This window comes from Leucopleurus acutus (genome assembly GCF_964270905.1).
Source record: "Leucopleurus acutus genome assembly, chromosome: 19".
In the NCBI taxonomy this organism is placed as follows: Eukaryota; Metazoa; Chordata; class Mammalia; order Artiodactyla; family Delphinidae; genus Leucopleurus; species Leucopleurus acutus.
The window spans coordinates 46,111,275-46,135,763 of NC_139161.1; the positions used below are offsets into that span (position 1 = coordinate 46,111,275).

At 38.9% G+C, this 24,489-nt stretch overlaps 1 protein-coding gene across 1 annotated transcript in view; it reads left to right on the plus strand.

Moving 5' to 3' along the window:
* Window positions 1-24,489, plus strand: part of EFCAB5 (EF-hand calcium binding domain 5) — a gene marked incomplete at its 3' end in the record, with an annotated part of 113,548 nt that overhangs the window by 46,986 nt on the left and 42,073 nt on the right. The window contains 2 exon segments of the mRNA XM_082861027.1: window positions 541-608; window positions 9,985-10,140. Of these exon segments, the coding sequence (XP_082717153.1) occupies window positions 541-608; window positions 9,985-10,140 (224 nt within the window).

Genomic DNA, 24,489 nt, shown 5'->3' on the forward strand with positions numbered 1-24,489 from the left:
GTGTCCTAGTAAGGTCCATAAGGATCATGTCATTGTCATATCAAATAGAGGTTTAAAAAAGTCTTTATTTCAAGTTTTGCTGTTTATGTTTTTGTATTATTTGAATCTTTTACCAAAAGAATATATTCATATTTATTTAATTTTTAAAATATTAAAGACAAAATTAAGTATTTAAAAGGAAAGTTTGTGGAAGTGTTGTGTTTTAGGACCTTCTAGCATAAATGCTAGCATAAACCAACACAGATATTTTTGCGGTCTTTTATACTATTGATGAGCCTATTTATTTCTGCTTTATCTTGACATGGTCATTAAAAATGTAGGCATGTTCTTTAGTGTTTGAGTTGCTTAGTTAAATAGAAGTCAGGAAAAATAATAATTTTGTAGTAATTGGAATGTTACCCAACTATATATCATTTACTCTATTATAAATATTGATGGACATTAAGAATTTTATGTTCTTTTGGAGTACTATGATATGAATATAAAATATGAATGTATCACAACCAAACTATCAAATAACCTTTGTTCCATAATTAAAAGCATGCTGCCAACAATTGGATATTGCTGACTCAATGGAACCAAGACTGAACAAAATGGAATTTATAGAAGTAAGTTACATTATTCATTATTTGAATCAAATTATTTTGCCAGTTTCAGTTGTCTTTTGGTGGATGTCACACATACATTAACTTAAATGAAAGCATAAAAACTTATTTTATCGATTCTAAGATGTACACTTTAAAATATTTTAACCCCTCTGAAGTTAGGTTACATCTTATAATCAAAGGCATGTTGCAACTTCTTTCAGTCAGTGGTACTCATGATGTGTGTGAAAAACTTCCACTGACACCTTCGGGTAGGGCCAAGAAAAACCAGCTTGTTCTATTCAGTGAAATCTGGTTCTACAAATAATAATGAGGTTTCAAACTTACAAAGCATTTCCTATGGGCCAGGTGCTGTCCAAAGCTATCCATATATTAACTCAGGTAATCTCAGCAATCCTTATTCCTACTTTTATAGATGAAGACACTAAGGTACAGAAAAGGTAAGTAACTTGTACAAGGTCTCAAAATTAGTGGAGCTAGGGAAATTTGTATTCAGGCATTTTGGCTTAGAAGTCTACATAAAATTACACCTGAGAAAGTATGATTCTACTGTAGTGGAATAAGCAAAAGAAGCAATTTAATAGCACCAGGGTCCTAAGTCTTCTATAGCCTGCTTTTATATTTTTTCATGTCTCTCCTCTAATTCCCCTTGTTTTTCTCTGAGTCCCAGAGTCAAGGTAACTTTCTCCTCCTGTCTTATACCCTGGCTCCATGGAAGGTGATGACTATGCACTATATACAATTTCAAGGTTCTGTATGAAGGATTTCTGGAATCCTTGAAATGATTATCATACAGATAAGTATTTGTCAATCCTGTCTCAATTATGTTCTGTTTTCTTAGATTCTGTATTTGTCTATTTGGCATCCATTAGTCAAAGGGCCAAACTAATGGCCAAAGTTGTTTATATGTCTTCCGTGATCCAGAGCACATACTCTAAACCACCTCCTTATTTAAATCTCACTCACCAAACCAATATTTCCCCTGCACTAAATCAACCCAGGGCCAGATACCAGATAACTAGGGACTGCCCCTGTACCCCAAGGCCTGCTGAGATTTTTCAAGCTAGCCAATCCTAAACTGTTTACTCTGCCCTACCTTGCCTTTCCTGAGGAAATCCCAAAAACGGCTCTGGCCTAGGCTTTCCACTTACTCCTGCTTCTGCCTCCAGACCCAAACCTGGTGCTCCCTCTGTGGCTTTGCATGGCATGACATGCTCCCTTCTCTTGGAAACTGTAAATAATAAAAAAAATCTTCTGTCAGTGACATTAGCTTCCCCATGCCAACACTCAGCCATCTCCATAAACTATTGGATTGGCCAAAAACTTCTTTCGAGTTTTTCCATAACCCAAATGAACTTTTTGGCCAACCCAATAAAATCTTGTGAGCGCAAATGAGAAAAGTTACTCAAAGAAAAATATGCAGAAGAATAAACTATAGTATTTAAATGGTTTAGAAAAAGTCAAGGCTTTATCACTTTAATGTAGTAATAAATGTAACTTAAATTTCTTTGCAAGACACTGATTCTAGATGCTACTTGCCTTTTTGTCTTATACTAGTTTCCCTAAAATGGGGCAATTTAGAAAATTTTCTTATTTTTTAAAATATATAAGTAATACTATATGAATTTTATGGTATGTGAATTATATCTCAGTAAGAAAGTAATATTCAGTTTAGAAAATTAAAAATATAAAGAAGAAAAAATTTTCAATCCATAATTCATTTTAATGGAAACATTATAATATAATTATTATAATTTATTTAATCATTTATTTATTGTTGGACATTTCTCATTATTCACTATAAATATGATGATTAACATCTGCATATAAACTTTTGTTTACAGCTTGATGTGGACTGAATTATGCCCCCTGCAAATTCACATGTTGAATTCCTAACCTTCCCAATGTGATTTTTTTTTAGGAGATAGGGCTAACAGAGGTAATTAAGGTTAAATGAAGTCATAAAGGTGGAGTTCGAATCCGATAGGATTGATTACCTTATAAGAAGAGAAAGAGAGAGACCTCTCTCTCTTTCTACATGCATGCACTAAGGAAAGGCCATGTGAAGACATAGCAAGAAGGCAGCCATTTGAAACCCAAGAAGAGAGCCTTCACCAGACACCAGCCCTGTTGGCACCTTGATTTTGGACTTATCAGCCTGCAGAACTGTGAGTAAATACATTTCTGCTGTTTAAGCCGCCCAGTCTGTGGTACTTTGTCATGGCAGCCCGAGCTAAGACACAGTAATTTCCTTAGAATAGGTTCCCAGAAAGAATTACTAGGTCAAAGAATAAACATTGGAAGGATCTGGGTATCTATTGTCAGACTGTGCTTTTGATTATACTGATTTGTTCTCCCATTAGCAATATGTGAGAGCTTTCGAAGCACCATATTCTCACCAATAGTGGGCATTATTGCATATAAGAAATCTCTGCAATTTAATGGCATTTTGTTTTTTAACTTTTATCTTTTTGATTACTAATGAGGTTAAATATTTTTCTGTGCAATTAAAATTTTTTTCTTCTGTGAATTATCTGTTCACATCCTTTGCCCATCTTACCTATTGATGTTTATTTTTTCTTATGGAATTGTAAATGCTCTTTATGTACTAAAGACATTACCGTTTATGCTGTAAATTGCATGTATTTTTCAAGTTTTTCCAATTGTTTAAAAAATTTTAATGTGTTTTCTAACTTCCAAAAACTTTTTTTTTTTTTTTGTGGTACACAGGCCTCTCACTGCTGTGGCCTTTCCTGCTGCAGAGCACAGGCTCTGGATGCGCAGGCCCAGCGGCCACAGCTCACAGGCACAGCTGCTCCGCGGCATGTGGGATCTTCCCAGACCAGGGCACGAACCCGTGTCCCCTGCATCGGCAGGCGGACTCTCAACCACTGTGCCACCAGGGAAGCCCTAATTTCCTGGACTTTTTGAACTCCATGAATTCCCTTTGTTTTGGTAAAGAATTTCCTAATAATCTGTTTCAAGAGAAGTCTGAGAGATAAGTATGTCTAAATTTTTCTTGGTACATTTTAAGGCAGAGATTACCTTGAGTTGTCAAAAAGTGCCCATAATTTTTTTTGATAATAGTCCCACAAATGGCTGTATGCCCCTCTCCAAAAAAAGTTTCTGTAGGTTGATTGGTTGTTTGGAACTTGAAACCCATTTTCCAAATAGAAGTAATATTTTATATAGTGGTCGGGGTCCTTGTTTTCAAAGATCCTGAAATGGAGTTCTTAATAATCATTAAGTAACTATTTCTGTGGGGGAAAGTGCTACCTGAAGAAGAGGGCAGGGCTTCCCTGGTGGCACAGTGGTTGAGAGTCCGCCTGCCAATGCAGGGGACATGGGTTCGTGCCCCGGTCCGGGAAGATCCCATATGCCGTGGAGCGGCTGGGCCCGTGAGCCATGGCCACTGAGCCTGCGCGTCCGGAGCCTGTGCTCCGCAACGGGAGAGGCCACAGCAGTGAGAGGCCCGCGTACTGCAAAAAAAAAAAAAAAAAAAAGAAGCAGAGGGCATCACCATGCACTACCAGGGAAAGGAACTTCCTTATTTCTAATTCATTGGTGATGACTATATACGAGACCTTTAGTATGACAAGGTTCATGGAGTAAAGGGTAAGGATGGCCTCAGGTAGAAGAGAGCCTCCGAAGACCCCACAGTGAGGAACTGAAGGAGGCTGTCCTCTTATCAATGCAGATCATCCTTTCCCACCTCTGGGGGGTCCAGAGATTGACACACTTCTATTTCTACTGATACTAGCAATCGGCCCTTGACTGATGGATGTTCTTTCCCTGATGCAGTTTCACAGTTAGTCCCCTAAACCAGGGGTCCCCAACCCCCAGGCCACACAGCAGGAGGTGAGAGGCCAGAGAGCCAGTGAAGCTTCATCTGCCACTCCACATCGCTTGTATTACTGCCTGAACCAACCTCCCTCCAACCCCCCGCCATGGAAAAATTGTCTTCCACAAAACCGGTCTCTGGTGCCAAAAAGGTTGGGGACTGCTGCAACTGTTGCCTCAAAGTAATACAAAGTATAGATTTCTCAGACAAGAGTGAATCCTTTTAAAGAACTATTCTCTAGGGGTATGTGGCCTACTTATCAGTTCTGCTCACTCTAGGCACCAGAATCTTGACTCAGATTGTCATTTGTGTTCACCATTCCCAGTTATTTGTAACAAACGTTTAGGTGTTCTTTATCTTGTAATTATCTAAATACAACAGAAGTATAAAGAATGGGTGAATGCATACCACAGAATAATAACTCTCTATATAGTTTGCTTTATGTTTGTCCCAGTGGATTGGAGATGAAAAGATGCCACAGACACAACGGCTGCAAAGTTTCGTTTACAGATACTTACAGAGAAAGTTTGTTATATAAAGCAGGATACAACACAGCATGCTTCCAGAGGATACCTCGAGTTCCCCACAGGGATTAGACTATTGGCACGAATCAGAGTAGAGGGTTTCAAACCATCCTGGTTTGCCTGGGACTGAGGGGTTTCTCAGTATATGGGACTTTCAGTGCTTAACCAGGAAAGTTCCAGGCAAAGTGAGTCAGTTGGTCACCCTAAGTGAGGAGCTTACTTTGCTTACTTTGCTTTTCTTTGTCCTTATCTCCCACCTGATCATCGTGGATGATCTCCACGTATCTACCTGCTCACCAAGGACAAGTGAAAACAACCCAACACCTTCCTGTTTACTGTGGAACCGGCTAAGGTTGAGGATCAGTTTCCCAGCAGCATCCTTCAGTAGACATAGGCTTCAAGCAGTTTGAGGTCTACACCTGAATTATAAAATGGGCTTAAGAATAATTATATACAAAACTGCAATTTACTATACAGTGGGATTCAGATGTTAAGTTTTGATCCTGCCACACTGAGGAACCAGTGTATCCCTTGGCCAGGTGTAAATAAGGGCCAGGCCTCTGCCTAGACTCTCTTTTATGGGATTCTTTGTTCTTGCTCCAAAGTGGTCTGCTTTGAGATGGTCACTTCCTTATGCTCAGTTGTTTTATATCAATCAGACAGTCTGAAGCCTTCAAACTGACACAGCTCAAAGTTTAAACTTTAAATAGAGAGGCTTCATCAGCTGTACCCAAAGATTGTACTTTAACATATTCTACTAAGTCCAGGCTGTGCATTTTCCTTGAGATGGTATGCATCTGAGTGGCTTTCTATTCTCTCTAGTTCAACTGTATTTTGTAATTTTTGTTTGTTTTGTTTTGCTCATTTTGTTTTCCATGTGCTTTGAGCTATGGCAGAGAAGGACAGAAGATGGAAGAATGATGACTTTGGGAGAGGTAGAGGCAGCAATATGTTGTGAAACTACCTGAGGAAACCTTAGGAGGAAACAAGGGAATTTTAAGCCAGGGAAATGGGAGAGCCTATGGTAAACTATCCTCCAAGTTGGTGTGTGTCTTCCCAGGTGGTCTTCAACTGTAAGAAACACACAACTCAAGGAACTGTCTGATCAGCAATTCCTTATTGTTTGTATTAGTTTGCTAGGGCTGCCATAACAAAGTACCATAGACTGGGTGACTTAAACATCAGAAATTTAATTTCTCAGTTCTGGAAGCTAGAAGTCCAAGACAAGAAATTGGCAGGGTTGATTTCTTCTGAGAGTCTCTCTCTCCTTGGCTCGTAGATGGCCATCTTCTCCTTGTACCGTCACGTGGTCTTCCCCTCTGTACATGTTCAAATTTCCTCTTTTAAAAAAAATTTTTTTTGGCTGCACCATGCGGCTTGCAGGATCTTAGTTCCCTGACCAGGGATCGAAACTGTGCCCCCTGCAGTGGAAGCGGGGAGTCTTAAACAGTGGGCTCCCCGCCAGGGAAGTCCCAAAATTTCCTCTTTTTTTAAGGGTACTAGTCAGATGAGGGCCCACCCTAGTCACCTCATTTTAATTTAATTACCTCTTTAAAGATCCTATCTCAACATACAGTCACATTCTGAGGTCCTGGGGGTTAGGCCTTCAACATATGAATTTTGGGGGCACACCACTAAACCCATAACGTTGCCTAAGCCACCTTTCACCAGTATGGGTTAGACTGTGTGTTTCAGTCTGTCACTTTTAGTATTATTGGATATTAAATGAGGCCTTTGTTCAATTCATTTGTTAAGCAAAATTTTTAAAGATCAGAACATTTTTCTGCTTTGTTGAATATATAATTAGCATTAATTGTTTTTAAAAGTTCCCTGTCTGAGACTGGAAAGCTAATTTTCTGCCCAAATGCTATATGAACATATCACTTCTTCAATGATAGATAGCAAATATACTATGTGTATTTCAATATTCTATAGTTCTTGCTTGCAGACATTTCTGAAAACGTTATTTACTACCAAGGCTTCCAAACACAATTTGGAAGTTAATACCTAACATAAATAGTCTCCAAACATAGTTTTCTTCCTACTGCTCTCAGATCACCTACTTCATCAATCTTCCAGTATGTCTATAATTAAATAAGTGTGAATCCCAAGGCTGTAGAATCTAACAGTAGCTACCAACCTGTTAAGTGTGACATTTACTGCATTCTCAACATTTTGATTTTCCTGTCAGAAAGGAAAATCTTAGAATTCATTATGTTGGGATCCAGCACACACAGACAACTTAATTAAGTACAGTTTTAATGTTTAACAGCTCACAAAGTGATTAAACTGAAGGATATTAGTAGTTAATCATATTCTTAAATTCATCTAAGCAATTATTTCAGGACTTATGGATATTAATTGACTCATTCCTTGGGAGGATGTGAAAACACAAAAGCTACCATATGTTTTCATTTTTTCTGTTTTTACAGGAGATACTGGCAAACTGCTATAATTGTTCTATTTGGAATTTGATTTGTAGTTCAGTTGGCATCTGGTTGTCTTTCATGTCATATAGCCCATGCTTACGGAATATGCTCACTCAGAAAAGCCATAGGCTATAAATCTAGAATGTTAAAGTGTCTCTTGGAGAAACAGTTAAACTAATTCTTGATTTAATAGCATTCCCACAGCCAGAAAATTCATATGGCTTTGAGGTCAATTCCCAAAAGCTTAATACAAAACAAGATGAATCTTTTCATGAATCAGTAATTTTTATTTCAGCATTAGAGCACTGAGCCACAATATTGCCAGAAAATGTCAATTATTTGGAAATTCTACCTTATCAGTAATTTAGAAAAGTACCTACTATTCAAGCAAAAAGTCATTAAGGATTGAACAATAGGATCTTAGAATACTGGTATACTTAGGACCAGTTGCCTTAGACCATCTAATTCAAACTTAAGTGAGTTTGAGCATAAGAATCACCCAGAGGGCTTCTAAAAACAGATTCTAGTTCTCACTCCAGAGTTTCTGATTCAGTAGGTTTGGAGTAGCGTCCCCAAATTTGCATTTCTAACAAGCTCTCAAGGGACCACACTTTGAGAACCACTGATCTCATTGAGTTTTTCCTTCTAAAATACGTTTGTCAGCTGAGAGGACTTTTATTTTATAAAGAAAACCTTCTTGATCAATTTCTTACCGAGCTCAAAAGGAGACAAGAGTGATGGCTGCAGAGAACTTATTGCATGAAATACCTATACTCTGTACATATACAGGGTCCTCTCCATGACCCAGTGAGATAGCGACTGTGATAGCTATTAGGGAACAAATTAAGGAACTGGGAAGTCCAGCGACTCATCCCAGGTTACTCAACCAGTAAATATGGGAACTGGGATTTGACCCCAGACAAAATGTGACGTCTTAACCGGTATACTATTCTGCTTCCCAAGTAACAGAAAAGAATTAATTATGCTCACTAATCCATCAAGAATAATGACAATTAGGTTGTTTAGGCAGTTAAGGAAATGAAATATTTAGAAAAGCTCCTTTGCTCTGTTTAAATTTTCCTCTTTTGATCTCTAAGCCAGTTGAATGATGGTTTATGATTCATTAGCATGGATTCAAGTCTAATATTTCTCTTACATAATACATCCTAAATTTGCCTATATGATATTAATGAGGAAGTGAAATATCGACTATAATCTTCATTTCAAAGATTATGTCAATGAAATATGCCAACAAAATGTTCCATTTCAAACAAACTGTATTAGTTGTTATTCTTTAATTGTAAGAAACAGGAACCAACCTGAGCTAACGTAGCTGAAAATGCAATGTGCAGAAAGCAAGGGCAGGAATTTGTTCTGGATTCAGGAAGAGACTGGAATAGGGAGTTGGAGAACATCAAGACTCTCTTCTCTCTGCTTTTTGTTTCATCTGTCTCTGTGTACAGACTTCTTCTGCATCCTTAGTTCACGTGGAGAAATCTGGCCTCCCAACAAATCTTAAGTTTACATTCACAGGTCCAGCCCCTCTCAGAGATCAATTGGCCATTCCCCAGTCCTAATTCTCAATTCGCAGTATAGAGAATCTGAATGAGTTTGTTTAGGATAAGTATCCTCCCATGGCCTAATCATTTCTAGCTATGGAAGCAGGGTCATTCAGTACAAATTTGACTGCCACTGTGCTTGGGGCAGAGGAAGAAATCATTGACTTGTGAGGTACGCTACACCTAAAGAGGAGTTCACTCAGAAACTCTTCCAGTGGTTGATACACTGCTCTCTATCACAAGATACTTACAGTCACATGTAGATCAAGATTGTAATGTTCCTGACCTATCAAATTAGCAGAAATGTGGAAAGCAATACACACTGATGATGAGGCTGAAGAGAAACAGCCACTCATTCATTAGTGGTGGGAGTGCAAAAGGGTACAAGCCTGATGTCAAAACCTACCAAAAGTACAGATGCGTTTACCTTCTAAGCAAGCAATCCCACTTCTGGAAATCTATTCAACAGGGCTCAAGAGGAATAGCCCAAGAGCACAGGTGTTTTCAGATTCTAGACTTTCAAAAGAAAAAACAAATCATGGACAAAGGATACTTTATTGCAAAATCAGAAGATAAAAAAACCACCCACTCTCCCCATCCCTTCACGCCAATAATTAAATGTAGCCAGTCTTGGAGCACACATGCTCTTATATCCCCGACATCAAAAGAAAAACTACATTCAATTTTTAGAGCTATTCATTTATAGGCCACATTTTATGACTGCTGCTATTTCATACTGTGAGGTTAAAACTGCTCCCATATAAAACTGATGTGATCTAGAGGGAAATTGTTCCAAAAATATCTAGTCCCGCTTGTATATGGTGTTGGGGACTGTATTGATCACCTCTCTCTGCAGCATAACCTTGTATAATAACACTAACAGGAAAATACTTTATCTAAGTGACAAGCAAATGATATGGAAAAAATTGCAGTCAATAATTTCATGCACATCAACTGAATCCTTGGAAAAAATCCAAGTAAAGAGCACGGTTTTAAATCAATCATTTATCCTCTTTTTCTCCACAGTTCATCTATTCTCACATTGCAGGCTTTAAAAGTGAAATGTTTGAGGAGCTCCTTAAGCACCTTTGCCACTGTGCAGATGAATTCAGGGAGGTTATAAAAACTGACATGCGGAGACAGATGTTTGCTGAACTCTTCTTACATTGTGACCATGGGAAGGTAAGGTAAGACCCTTAAAGCAGTGCTTCTCAGACTATTTGTTATGAAGGACCCGTTTTTAGGTTGTTGGTGGTGGTGGTGATGTTTTTAATATCCAACCTGTTGTGGACTGATGAAAATGGATTACTAGGAGGGAAAAAGGACATACAAAATACAATTCACGTTTTATTATCAGATTCAAATCTGATTTATTATCATTTACTTTCTCAAGTTGCTATAACATTCTAGATGTTATTCTCAATTTCTGCCTTTCTCATCACAGATTACCGCTCGAGTGGCACTGTATTTCATGATTTATAACTTGTCCCTAAGTTTCTTTCCCATTCTTAAGAACAGGTTGCTTAGAATTGTTTTTGCTTACTCTCTTTGCTGGTGGCTTCCGATAGAAAAGAGCTGCTGGGAATAGAAAGCCTACCACATTTTATTCTGCTTCTTAAAAACGAGAAACATTTATATCATAAAGTATTTCTAGAAATAGGATTTGGGAAGGCATTAGTGTGCCAGGATACCAAATGGATTTGCAAAAATAGATACAAACTTTACTGAAATATATTTGTTTATGAACCTTATATTTATTTGTTTGTATCCCCATGTTACTGAAAAGATTTAAGGAAGCTTATAAGAATAGATAAAATACAACAGAATAACATAGATTAAAAGTAGGGTGAAAGAAGAAAAAAATAAGAGGCAGGATACTAAGTGAAGCTGGGAACAAAGCCCAAAATGCATACCAGAATGACCTAAATATTTGCTCTGGTTGTCTACAGGTCTGAATCTAATCTTCCTAGTAGTGAATGTGAAAGGGAAACATGACGAAACACACTACTGACAATGCTTTTAAGATAAATATAAACTGGAGCTAAGAAGAAGTGCAAAAATTTGGGATAAAAAGTATAGTCAGGAGTTTCTTCTGGAAGTACCCATTAAAGGGGCCCTAAGTGATGAAGTGAACATCTTTATGCTGGACGTACAATAAGTGAAAAAATGACTTTATTAGAACAGTTTCTTTCCTTTTTTTTTTTTTTCTTGCGGTACACGGGCCTCTCACTGTTGTGGCCTCTCCCGTTGCGGAGCACAGGCTCCGGATGCGCAGGCTCAGCGGCCATGGCTCACGGGCCCAGCCGCTCCGCGGCATGTGGGATCCTCCCAGACCGGGGCACGAACCTGTGTCCACTGCAAAGGCAGGCGGACCCTCAACCACTGCGCCACCAGGGAAGCCCTTTTTTTTTTTAATTAATTAATTTATTTATTTATGGTGCGTTGGGTCTTCGTTGCTGTGCGTGGACTTTCTCTAGTCACAGTGAGTGGGGGCTACTCTTCGTTGCAGTGCGTAGGCTTCTCATTGCGGTGGCTTGTTGTGGAGCACGGGCTCTAGGCACATGGGCTTCAGTAGTTGTGGCACGAGGGCTCAGTAGTTGTGGCTTGCGGGCTCTAGAGCGCAGGCTCAGTAGTTGTGCACACAGGCTTTGTTGCTCTGTGGCATGTGGTATCTTCGCGGACCAGGGCTCGAACCTGTGTGCCCTGCATTGGCAGGTGGATTCTTAACCACTGCACCACCAGGGAAGCCCAGAACAGTTTCTTAAAACCACCTTACCTGTAGGTAAATGATACCACACCTGACCGCAATTCAGAAAAAGCAGTTCTTAAAGGAGCCAATGCATTACAGTCTAGGTTCTCAGATACCTACTAATTTGGCTTGTCAGGAATATATTTTATAAAATCTGAAATGTCTGTGTGTTTTTCAGGCAATCCTTGAAAACTGTTTCTTTTAACAGAGCTAATAATAAATATTGGGTAACATGGGTCAAGATTTTACTCCCTGACAAATGCCTGGAGAACAACTATTCTCTGTTGGCCAACTTAATACCAACTCATGTGCAGTACAAAACATTACCTCACATAGTGGGATATCCCACACAGTGGGATAATATTTAGAAGAATAACTCAGGTTTGCTTATGCTTTTTGCTTTTCTTCCCATCGTTCAAACAATAGTTATGTGCTGATCTTCGAAGGAAGGTAGATACAGTCTAGAGTAAAGAAGTTAATTGAGTTTCTGAAAATTTTCAATGAGGAGCTGAGACAAGAGTTCAAAAGCCTCTACTTTCAGTTGAAAATACTGGGATCTTGAGAAAGAATGGAGAATCATAGGGTGAAGAAGAATGCAAAATATGACATCAAAGCACTTTTTCTGTCAGTGGGAAGTTGTGACCAGCTGATGGGAGAAGGAGGTTGGAGGGGTTGTGACTACTGCTTAGGGGTTGCCTGGATCCCTAAGTCAGAGTTAATATCTGATATTACACCCTTATACCCCAACCAGGGTTGTATGTTGAAGGCAACATTATAGACACTTAGAAATTCCAAGTAGGTTGAGGAGAAATTTAAGAACACCAGGGCATCATTATGCATAATGATCATTATGCATCATTTCCTGGGTGTAGCTCAGAGACTGCAAGCTTCATTGAGAAGTCCTGAATGCAACATGGCACTAAAGAGGAAGGTTAGCCACTGCAGAAGGAGGGGTCTAGGTGGATGATCCTGAGGGTAGTCCCACTCCTGTGGCTAGAGGAAAGATAATGAGTGTTCCTAAATACCTGTGTGTAAAGGGGGTGGGTGTGCAGAGATGACAGTAAAAGTTCTGGAAGTACCCCCAGGAAGTGTCCAACACTTGAAGTTGGGACAAGGAGAACCATGGGCATTAACAAAAAACACCAAAAAAAAAAAAAAAAGGTCCACTTCCAAATGATTCAGTGGGACGAACTCCATATGGTCAGAATCAACAAGTACTACTGGCACTGAACTAATTGCCCCTTTATTTGATGGTAGGACACTGTGTAAGCCCCCAAAGAAAAATGGGCAAAGGATATGAACATAGAATATGTAGAATCACTGCATACTCAACAGATGAGCAAAAACATTTTAAAATTACAATACCAAAAATAAATAAATAAAACAAAATGATAATACCTATTGCTGGTAGGGATAGAGGAAAGGCATTTTCTCACACATTCCTGGTGAAAATTTGATAGTATAGTATCTTTGTAAAGCAATCTGGATATACCTATTTAACTAAAAATTATACACATCCTTCAACCAAGTGATCCCATTCCTGAAATTTTTATCCCAAAGAAATAAAAGCACCAGTAGATAGAAAATACACGTACAAGGATGATTCCTATGGCACTGTTTACACACGAAAAAGAGAGAGAGAGGGATAGATAAAGGGAATGTTTATCTGTAGGGAAATGGTTTTTTTTTTTGCGGTACGCGGGCCTCTCACTGCTGTGGCCTCTCCCGTCGCGGAGCACAGGCTCCAGATGCGCAGGCTCAGCGGCCATGGTTCACGGGCCCAGCCGCTCCGCGGCATGTGGGATCCTCTCGGACCTGGGCACGAACCTGTGTCCCCTGCATCGGCAGGCGAGTCTCAACGACTGCGCCACCAGGGAAGCCCAGGAAATGTTTTTTAAATGAGGGTACATCTACATCTTGGAATATCATGCAGCCTTTATACAAATTGAATAGATCTACACCAGCTGAGTTGGAGGATTTTTATATATTATTAATGAGTAAAAAAAAGTAAAAGATGGAGAAATGTATGTAATAAAATCCCATTTTTGTAAAGCAAACAAAAATGTACATATACATTGGTACACATGTTTGTATATCTATAGCTACATGAGCGTAGAGAAATGTTTATAACAAGACATGTGGTTAACTGGAATGAGGCTCAGAATCCACCATTCAGAGTGGTCCTTAAAGGCAGAAATTCTCCTCTGAGATATTTATTCAGTTGAAGTTTTCAGAATTAGGTACAGCATTAAAAAAAAAAAAGCAATACTACTTCTTAGTCAGAGGATACTATTAAAAATATATATTGGGGCTTCCCTGGTAGCACAGTGGTTAAGAATCCTCCTGCCAATGCAGGGGGACACGGGTTTGAGCCCTGGTCTGGGAAGATCCCACATGCTGCAGAGCAACTAAGCCCGTGTGCCACAACTACTGAGCCTGTGCTCCAGAGCCCGTTAGCCACAACTACTGAAACCAGTGAGCCACAACTACTGAAGTCCACGCAACTAGAGACCGTGCTCCGCAACAAGAGAAGCCACCACAATGAGAAGCCCACGTGCAGCAATTAGGACCCAATGCAGCCCAAAATAGATAAATTAATTAATTTAAAAATACATATATATATTATATATATATATATAATATATATATATATATATATATAGAGAGAGAGAGAGAGAGAGAGAGAGCGCCATGCTTTGTTGAGTGAGGAGCAATGATCTTTTAAGTGTTAACCAGGATCTTGAATCCACAGTGCCATCCACTAGCTTCTTGTTTCAACCAGCCATGTTCCAAATTAAACCCCTAGAGATAAAATATATATATATATGTGAAATTAAAACTTTACTACATAAGATTAGCATGAAATTAGACACTGAAGAAGAAAATATTAGTAAACATAAGGGCATAGCAATAGAAACTATCCAAACTGAAGCAGCGAGAGAGAAAAAGAAAATTCCTGAGTGGTTATAAAAGACTTTTCTCCTCATTTAAAATGTTATTTAAATGATCATTTACTCTTTGAAGCAAAACTAATAATGTATTGTGAAGTTTACAATATATGTAGAAGTGAAATGTATGACAACAATAGCAAAAATAATGGATGGGAGAAAATAGAAATAAGTTTCTTACATTAGGCATAAAGTATATAATATTATTTGAAAGTAGACTGCGATAAGATAAAGATGCATAATGTTAAATTTTAGAGCAATTACTAGAAAAAAGAGAGGTATAGCTATTAAAGCAATTGTGGCAATAACGTGGAATATTAAAATATAATCAAAAGAAGGCAGGAACGGGACTTCCCTGGTGGTGCAGTGGTTAAGAATTTGCCTCCCAATGCAGGGGACATGGGTTCGAGCCCTGGTCCGGGAAGATCCCACATGCCATGGAGCAACTAAGCCCATGTGCCACAACTGTTGAGCCTGAAAGCCAAAATTACTGAGGCTGTGTGCCACAACTACTAAAGCCTGCAAGCCTAGAGCCCCTGCACTGCCACTGCAACAAGAAGCCCGCGCACCGCAACAAAGAGTAGCCCCCGCTCTCCTCAACTAGAGAAAGCCCATGCGCAGCAACGAAGACCCAACACAACCAAAAATAAATAAATAAATTTATTTTTTAAAAAGGCAGGAAAGGAAGCAAAAAAAGAAGGAGAGAAAGAGGAAGAAGAAGAAGGAGAAGGAGGAGAAGAAGAAGAAGGAGAAGGAGGAGAAGAAGGAGAAGGAGAAAGAAGAAGAGGAAGAAGAAGAGGAAGAGGAAGAAGAAGAAGAAAGAAGAAGAAGAAAGAAGAAAAAGAAGAAGAAAGAAGAAGTAGAAGAAGAAGAAAGAAGAAGAAAGAAGGAGGAGAAGGGGAAGGGGAAGAGGAAGAAGAAGAAGAAGGAAGAAGAAAGAAGAAAGAAGAAAGAAGAAATGGGACAAAAACAAACAAAAAACCCAAGTAGCAAGATGGTCTATTTAAAGCTAACCATAGTGATAATTACTTAAATGAATATGGACTAAACACTGCAGTCTAAAGACAGAGATTGTGAGGCTGGATAAAACCAATATAAAGATACAAATAGTTTAAAAGTAAAGGTATGGAAAAAGATAAATCTTTTGGCTACTTTAGTATAAGACAAAGGAGCCTTCAGAACAGGAGTATTACCAAGGATTAAGATGGCTACAGTATAATGATAAAGGGGTCAATTTGATAAGAAGACATAATAATTCTAATTGTCTATATACCTAATAGAGTTTCAGAGTACATGAAGCAAAATATGACAGAACTGCAATTACAATTGGAGAATTAAACACTACTTTCTTAGCAGTTGATAGAACAAGTAGACAGAAAATCAGCGAGGGTATAAAATACTTCAAAAATGCTGTCAACCAACTTGACTTTGAGTGTTATAGATCATTCAACTCAACAACTGCAGAAAAACATACTTTTCAGTTGCACTTGAAACATTCACAAAGATGATCACATGCTATACCATGAAACAGATCTTGATAAATTTAAAAGAATTAAAATCACACTGTAGGGCTTCCCTGGTGGCGCAGTGGTTGGGAGTCCGCCTGCCGATGCAGGGGACGCCGGTTCGTGCCCCGGTCCGGGAAGATCCCACGTGCCGTGGAGCAGCTGGGCCCGTGAGCCATGGCTGCTGAGCCTGCGCGTCCGGAGCCTGTGCTCCGCAACGGGAGAGGCCACAACAGTGAGAGGCCCTCGTACCGCCAAAAAAAAAAAAAAAAAAAAAAAAAATCCCACTGTGTACGCTCTTTGACTACAGCAGAATTAAGTTAGAAATCAATAAGAGAAAGATAGTTGGAAAATCCCCAAATATTTAGAAACACTTCTAAATAACCCATGAGGAAAAAAAAAATCACAGGAGAAGTTAGGAAATATTTGAAACTGAGTGATAAGTAAAACACAATGTAATAAAATTAGAGAAATGCCACTAAAGAAGTGCTTAGAAATTTATAGCTTTGAGTGCTTATATAAGAAAATAAGATCAGGCTAAAATAAACAAATGGGTCCTAATTAAACTTAAAGCTTTTGCACAAGAAAGGAAACCATAAACAAGACAAAAAGATAACCCTCAGAATGTGGGAAAATATTTGCAAACGAAGCAACGGACAAAGAATTAATCTCCAAACAGTTCATGCAGCTCAATATCAAAAAAACAACAACCCAGTCAAAAAGTGGGCGGGGGCTTCCCTGGTGGCGCAGTGGTTGAGAGTCCGCCTGCCGATGCAGGGGACACGGGTTCGTGCCCCGGTCCAGGAAAATCCCACATGCCGCGGAGCGGCTGGGCCCGTGAGCCATGGCTGTTGAGCCTGCGCGTCCGGAGCCTGTGCTCCGCAACGGAAAGACAATGGGGCGCGGGGGGGGACTTTCCTGGCAGTCCAGTGGTTAAGACTGCCCTTCCAGGACTTCCCTGGTGGTCCAATGGTAAAGAATCCGCCTTCCAATGCCGGGGATGCGGGTTCAATCCCTGGTATTCGGGGAACTGGGATCCCACATGCCACGGGGCAACTAAGCCTGTGCCACAACTACTGAGCCTGCGTGCCTCAACTAGAGAGCCCACGTGCTGCAAACCACAGATCCCACGCGCTGTGGAGTCCATGCACCACAACTAGGGAGAGAAAACCTGCACGCCACAATTAGAAGAGCCTGCGCCACAACTAGAGAGAAGACCGCATGCAGCAAAGAAAGATCCCGCGTGCCTCAACTAAGACCAGACGCAGCCAACAAAAAAAGGAAGGAAGGGAGGGAGGGAGGGAGGAAGGAAGGAAGGAAGGAAGGAAGAAAATAAATAAGAAGACTCCGCCCTTCCACTGCAGGAGTTATGGATTCAATCCCTGGTCAGAGAACTAAGACCCCTCATGCCGTGTGGCATGGCCCAAAAATATTAAAAGAAAAAAAAATTTTTTTAATAAAATAAAAAGACAATGAGGGAACATTATGAACAACTTTATGCTAATAAATTTGCCACTTAGATTGAGTGGACAAATTCTCTGACAGACACAAATTACCAAGTCTATCTCGAAAAGAAATAGAAAACCTAGATACTCTCATATGTATAAAGAAATTAATGTCATTAAAAACCTTTCCACAAACAAAACTCCAGGCCAAGAGGCTTTACTGCTGAGTCCTAGCAAACATTTAAGGAAGAAATAATTCCAGACCCACACAAAGTCTTCCAGAAAATAGAAGCGAGAACATTTTCCAACTCATTTTATGTGACCATGATTATTCTGATATAAAAGCCAGACAAAACTATCTCAAGGAAAAAAAAAAAAAACCTGTAGGCTAATATCTTCCATGAGCAAGATACAAAAATCTTTAAGTTAATTTTAGCAAATTAGTTCAGCAATATATTAAACAAGTAATATATTAAGATCAAGTGGAGTGTAATCCAGGGATGTAAGATTGGTTTAATATTCAAAATTCAATCAAGGCAATTAACCATATTAAGAAACTATAAAAAGAAAAACTATATGGCCATCTGACCAAATTCAACACACATTCATGATTTTTTTTAAAAACCTCTCAGCAAACTAGAAATAGAATTTTTTTCAAAATGTTAAGGAGCATCCATGGAAAGCCTACAGTTATACTTAATGGTGAAAAAATTAATGATTTCTTCCTTATATCAGGGACAAGGCAAGGATGTCCATCCTCACCCCTTTTATTTAACATTGTAGTGGAGGTACTAGCCAGTGAAATAGGCATGAAAAGAAAAAGAAATCCTCTTAATTCAAGATTACATGATCTTCTATGTAGAAAATCCTAAGGGATATAAAAATTGAATTCACTAGAACATATACATGAATTTAGTAAGGCTTCAGGACGTAAGGTCAATACATACAGATCAATTGTATGTCTATATACTAGCAATGAGCAATTGGAAAATGAAAATTTTAAATGCCTAAATCACACACATGAAATACAGATAAATTGAACAAAGTATATGCAGTACCCATAGACTGAAAACTACCGAACATTACTGAGAGAAATAAAAAAACCTAATTCATTGAAGAGACCAGTCCTCATTTCTCTCAGAGACCATACTCATGAATCAAAAGACTCACTGTGTTTAGTCAGTTCCCAAATTGATCTATAAATTCAGCACAATTCCAATCCAAATCCTAGTAAGCTTATTTATAGAAATTGACAAGGCTAATTTTAAAATGTTCATGAATTTCAAAGGATGCAGAGTAGCCAAAATAATTTTGAAAAAGAACAAGGTTGGAAAATTTACACTAGCTGATTTAAGGATTTAGTATATATCTACAGAAATCAAAACAGCATGGTATTGGCGTGAGAACAGACAAATAGATCAGTGGAACCAAATAGCAAGAAATGTAACCACATGTACGTGGTCAGTTGATTTTCAACAGAGGTTCCTAGGATAATCTTTTCAACACATGGTGCTGGAAAAACTGGCTACCGACTTTGGGGTGGGGGGGCAAGTTGTACTCCAAGCTTTGCCTCACACCAAACATAAAAATAAGCTTGAAATTGCCTTTAGACCTAAATGTTTAAAATCACAAACTTCCAGAAGAAAACATGAACCTTAAAGGAATATTTGATAAAATGGACTTCACCAAATTTAAAATTCTGTTCTCTGAAAGACACTATTGAGGAAATGAAAAGACAGCTATAGACTGGGATAAAATATTTACAATAGATTTAATGACAAAAGTTGTGTGTCCAGAGTGCATAGAGGACTCCTACAACTTAATGAAACAATCTAATCAAAATGCCATGGATTTTATTTTTAACTTTCAGGAAAGAAGATATATGTATGTCCAGTAAGCACATGCAGATATGTTCAGTGTCAATAGTCATAGAGAAATGCAAATTAAAATCACTATGAGATAAAAATTACACCCACTAGAGTAACTAAAATTAAAAAGCCTGACAATACCAAGTGTTGGTAAAGATGTAGAGCAACCAGCATTCTCATACATTGCTGAAAGAAATGGAACAACCACTTTGGAAAACAGTTTGGTGGTTTCTTTCTTTCTTTCTTTCTTTTTGTCCACACCACACAGCTTGCAGGATTTTAGTTCCCCGACGAGGGATTGAACCCGTGCCCTGGGCAGTGAAAGCACTGGGAGTCCTAACCATTGGACATCCAGGGAATTCCCAGTTTGGTGGTTTCTTAAAAAGTTAAACATATACTTACCATATGACCCATCAACCAGCAATTCCACTCCGAGATATTTACCTAGGAGAAATAAAATGGAATGAGAGAAACCTGAACATATGTATACCCAAAGACATATTTAATGTTCTTAACAGCCTCATTCGTAACAGCTCAACACTGGAAACAACCCAGAGGTCCATAACTTGTGGATAAACACACGGTAGTATAGCCACACAGTGGAATTACTACTCATCAATGAAAGAGAATAACTACTGATATATATTATAACATTGAGGAATTTTTAAAATATTATGGGGCTTCCTTGGTGGTGCAGTGGTTGAGAGTCTGCCTGCCGATGCAGGGGACGCGGGTTCGTGCCCCGATCCGGGAAGATCCCACATGCCGCGGAGCGGCTGGGCCCGTGAGCCATGGTCGCTGAGCCTGCGCGTCCGGAGTCTGTGCTCCGCAACGGGAGGGGCCACAACAGTGAGAGGCCCTCGTACCTCAAAAAAAAAAAAAAAAAAAAATTATGCTAAGTGAAAGAAGGCAGTCACAGAAGAGAACACACTACATGATTTCATTATATGAAAATCTAAAACACAGAAAACTAGTCTACAACAGTAGAAAGCAGATTGGTAGTTTTCTGGGGCCATAAGTAGAGGGGACTGATTGCAAAGTGGCACGAGAGAACTTTTGGTTTCATGAAAATGTTCTTTCTCTTCATTGTGGTGGTAGTTACTTGGGTGTATACACTATCAAAACTCATTAAACTGTACACTGTTTTTAAAGATTTTTTTTGACGTGGACCGTTTTAAAAGTCTTTATTGAATTTGTTACATTATTGCTTCTGGTCTATATTTTGGTTTTTTGACCTCAAGGCATGTGGGACCTTGCTCCCCGACCAGGGATCCAACCTGCATCCCCTGCATTGGAAGGCGAAGTCTTAACCACTGGACTGCCAGGGAAGTCCCTGAACTGTATACTTTATTTTTATTTTATTTTATTTTATTTTTGCGATACACGGGCCTCTCACTGTTGTGGCCTCTCCCATTGCGGAGCACAGGCTCTGGACGCGCAGGCTCGGCAGCCATGGCTCACGGGCCCAGCCACTCCGCGGCATGTGGGATCTCCCCAGACTGGGGCATGAACCCGTGTCCCCTGCATCGGCAGGCGGACTCTCAACCACTGCACCACCAGGGAAGCCCTGTACACTTTAAATTGATGCATTTTACTGGATGTAAATTATGTTTCATTGAAATTGACCAAAAAATCCAAAAAATGTTCATAATAGTCAAAAACTAAAAACAATACAAATGTACATAAACAATAAAATGATTAAATAAAATTTCATATATGTATTCATACAGTAGAATATTGTGTAGCAATGAAAAAAGAATTACAGTCAAATGAAACATGAATAACATTCACAGATAAAATGTTGAACAAAAAAAGACACAAAATGTCATATATAACTCCAATTATATGAAATTCAATAACAGATAAACTAATCTATAGTGATAAATATCAGAATAATAACTACCTTTGGGAGAATTATTGACTAACAGAAACCATGAAGGAGCCTTCTAGTGATGATAAAAATGTTCTATATCTTTATCTGAGTAATGTTTACACAGTATATAGATAGGTAAACAGTTATTCTGCTGAACATTTAAGATGTATACCCTTTATTGCATATTTATTATTCCTCAATGAAAAAAATTTTAAATGACCACTTATGGTTGCTTGGGATGAAGTGCCTTGGGCTTTAAGACACCAAGTGGCTGCTGCATTTTATCATAATTGTAATAGTGCTGACTACAAGGGCTGTCGGTGGTTGAGCTTCATCTCACTGTATTGGAGAGATTATAGAAAGTAAAAGACAAGCTCAGGGCTTTAAATGCTCAGCTCAAGTTGCAGTCACAAAACCAGAAAATGTCCATGATGACTCTAAAGGAATCTCTATTTCTTGTAGCTTCAGAGCAGATATAGATTTTAAAAAATCAGCCCTCAAGTTTAATGGGACAGAATGAAAACATAGCCAAATTCATAAGTCTCTCATGTGAAAGTCAGCACATTGCTTGGAAAATAGAGAGATCCTGAGACTTGGAATGGTTACATTTGGATGGAAGCTGAGACTTGTGCCACAAACCTCCCTAAAGACTCCCTTGGCAGCAAAAGCAATCCCTTCTCTCCTTTTTTTGAGGATATAAGCTTTTCTTTCCTTACAGAACCTATAACATCACTTGGGGCAATTAGCTATTTTCCTTAAGGCCCACCTGTGTATCATCCATTGCCTTTAGACCCAAAAGTCAGATCTCAGCATGCCCCAAGAGGACTAGTCAAATCTGTAGAGAAAGGTGATTGTTAGTATTCCAGGAGAATAGCAAGTTTTTGCTAATTCATAGCAGCAGAAACTTGGGGAACATGTGTGGGAATTGATTATAACAATTTTTTTTGGCCACGTCACGTGGCATGTGGGATCTTAGTTCCCAACCAGGGATCACACCCATGCCCCCTGCAGTGGAAGGTCCCATGCCCCCTGCAGTGGAAGGTAAAGTCCTAACCACTGGACCGGCAGAGAATTCCTGATTATAAACCTTTTAGACTTAGGAGGATGGATATAACTTTGGATTAGCCCAGATTTATCAATATCATTATACTTAGAAGATTTGCTAAGCAGTAATATTTTTAGTATCTTGGAAATGGTTTTAACAGTTTTCTTGGTAGATTAACTATAACCTTGACTCAAATACAGCCTGCATTCAATGAGATTGAGATGCTAGAGCCTTCATGGCATGCTATAAAGGAATAAATCCAAAGGCTTGTAAAATTGACAAAGTTGATTTCTAATAGGTAGCCTACCCATATTTACCTTCATCCTATTCCCCAAGAGTGCCCAGGTGACAATCCCTGAGAAATCCATTAATGACGGGAGCACTAACATCCCTACAGAGGTAGCTGTCCTCTGTAGGTTGGGAATGATGGTAGGAGATAGTGGCATTGAAGTGGGCTTTCTGGTTTCAATGAACTGATGGGATTCCTAGAAGACAAGTGGCATTTAACTACCAGAGATAGAGTCTACTGGTCAAAGTTAATATCATAGATAAATGGTATTTTGACTTAATGCCCAAGGTTAAAGGCCATATTATAATAGGCCTTATTTGTCTATGACTCATACTGTGGTTTTTTACCTAGTTCCTGAACGTATGATTGGAATTACCACAATGAACAGCAGAAATTAAAGTGGCCATATGAATGTTTTGACTCATAGATTTTCTGTAGTGATCATGATTTTCTTAGGAATTACATAGGTAGGATATCTACTAAATTATTACTAGAACTATTTACCGAAAAGCTCTAACTGTGGGGCCAGAAACATGAGATGAGACACCACAATGGAGAGTTTTGGCTTCTTATCCAGTTCGTAGACAAGCAGTTGATACACCCAGAAGGCTTTGGTTGAAGTGGAGGCTGGCCTTCTTGAGGAAGAATTCTGCTGTGAGCATATAGTCTAGATCTTACTTCAAGCCTTCCTCAAAGGGTATGTAGCCCTTTACTAGGGTGAATATGTATTGGAAAAAAGGAAATATCCCACCAGACTTTCAGAGATTACCAGACTCCAAGTTAACACTAATCCCTGGTATCCCAAAGTGCCCCAGTGGACCATTGGTTAAAGTTAGGGCTTATGCATGTCAGGTGATAAATGCTGTTTTGGTCCAAGGTTATATCATAGACCCAGTTAATCTGCGGGACCTAGCTATATTTATTTCTGGTTCTTGAATGTACAACTGGAATAGACATGTATAGCAACTAGCAGAGTTCTCACAAATTAGGGGCTGAAGGCTATCATGGTGAACTTTCTCTGCCTGCCAAAATGGTAAAAAATAAACGGATAACAAAAACAAATAAAAAAAAACAATTCCACAAAGATTAGATATGAAAATATATTAGTGATATGAAGGATTCAGAAAATAGCATTCTTATCTAGTTCTTCTGTTTTGCCTATGCAGAAGGTAGGTAGATCTTGAAGAATATTTGTAGATTACACTAACACCATTTGCAGCTGCTATTCAAGATGTGGAACCTTTTTTGGACCAAATTGACACAGATCCATCATTCACAACAACTGATCTGGCAACTACTATTTTCTCTAGAGCAGTCTGCAAGGACCAACAAAAGAAGCTTGATTTCACCTATTAGGAACAGCAGTATCCTTTCACTGCCTTGGCATAGGGCTAAGGCAGCTCTTTTTCTTTCTATCATAATTTAGTATGCAGAGACATTGATTGTGTTGACATATCATAGAACATCATACAGTTCACCACCTTGATGGTTTCCATTGTGGTGACTGGATTGGATGAGCTGGAAGAAGCATTAGATGCCTTGGTAAGTTCCATGTGTGTCAGAGTGTGGAAGATAAAAACCATAAAAATTCAGTGTTTTCTACGTTGGTGAAATTTTTAGCTTCCAGTAGGTGGAAGCATGACAGGATACCTGTTTCAAATACGGGGCAAATTGCCATATTCTGTGCCACCTACCACTAAGAAAGAAGCATAATGCTTATTGGACCTTTTTACATTTTAGGAACAACCTTTACCACATTTGTATCAATTTGTGCTACTCTTTTGTGTTAACTGAGCCATCAGCTGGCAA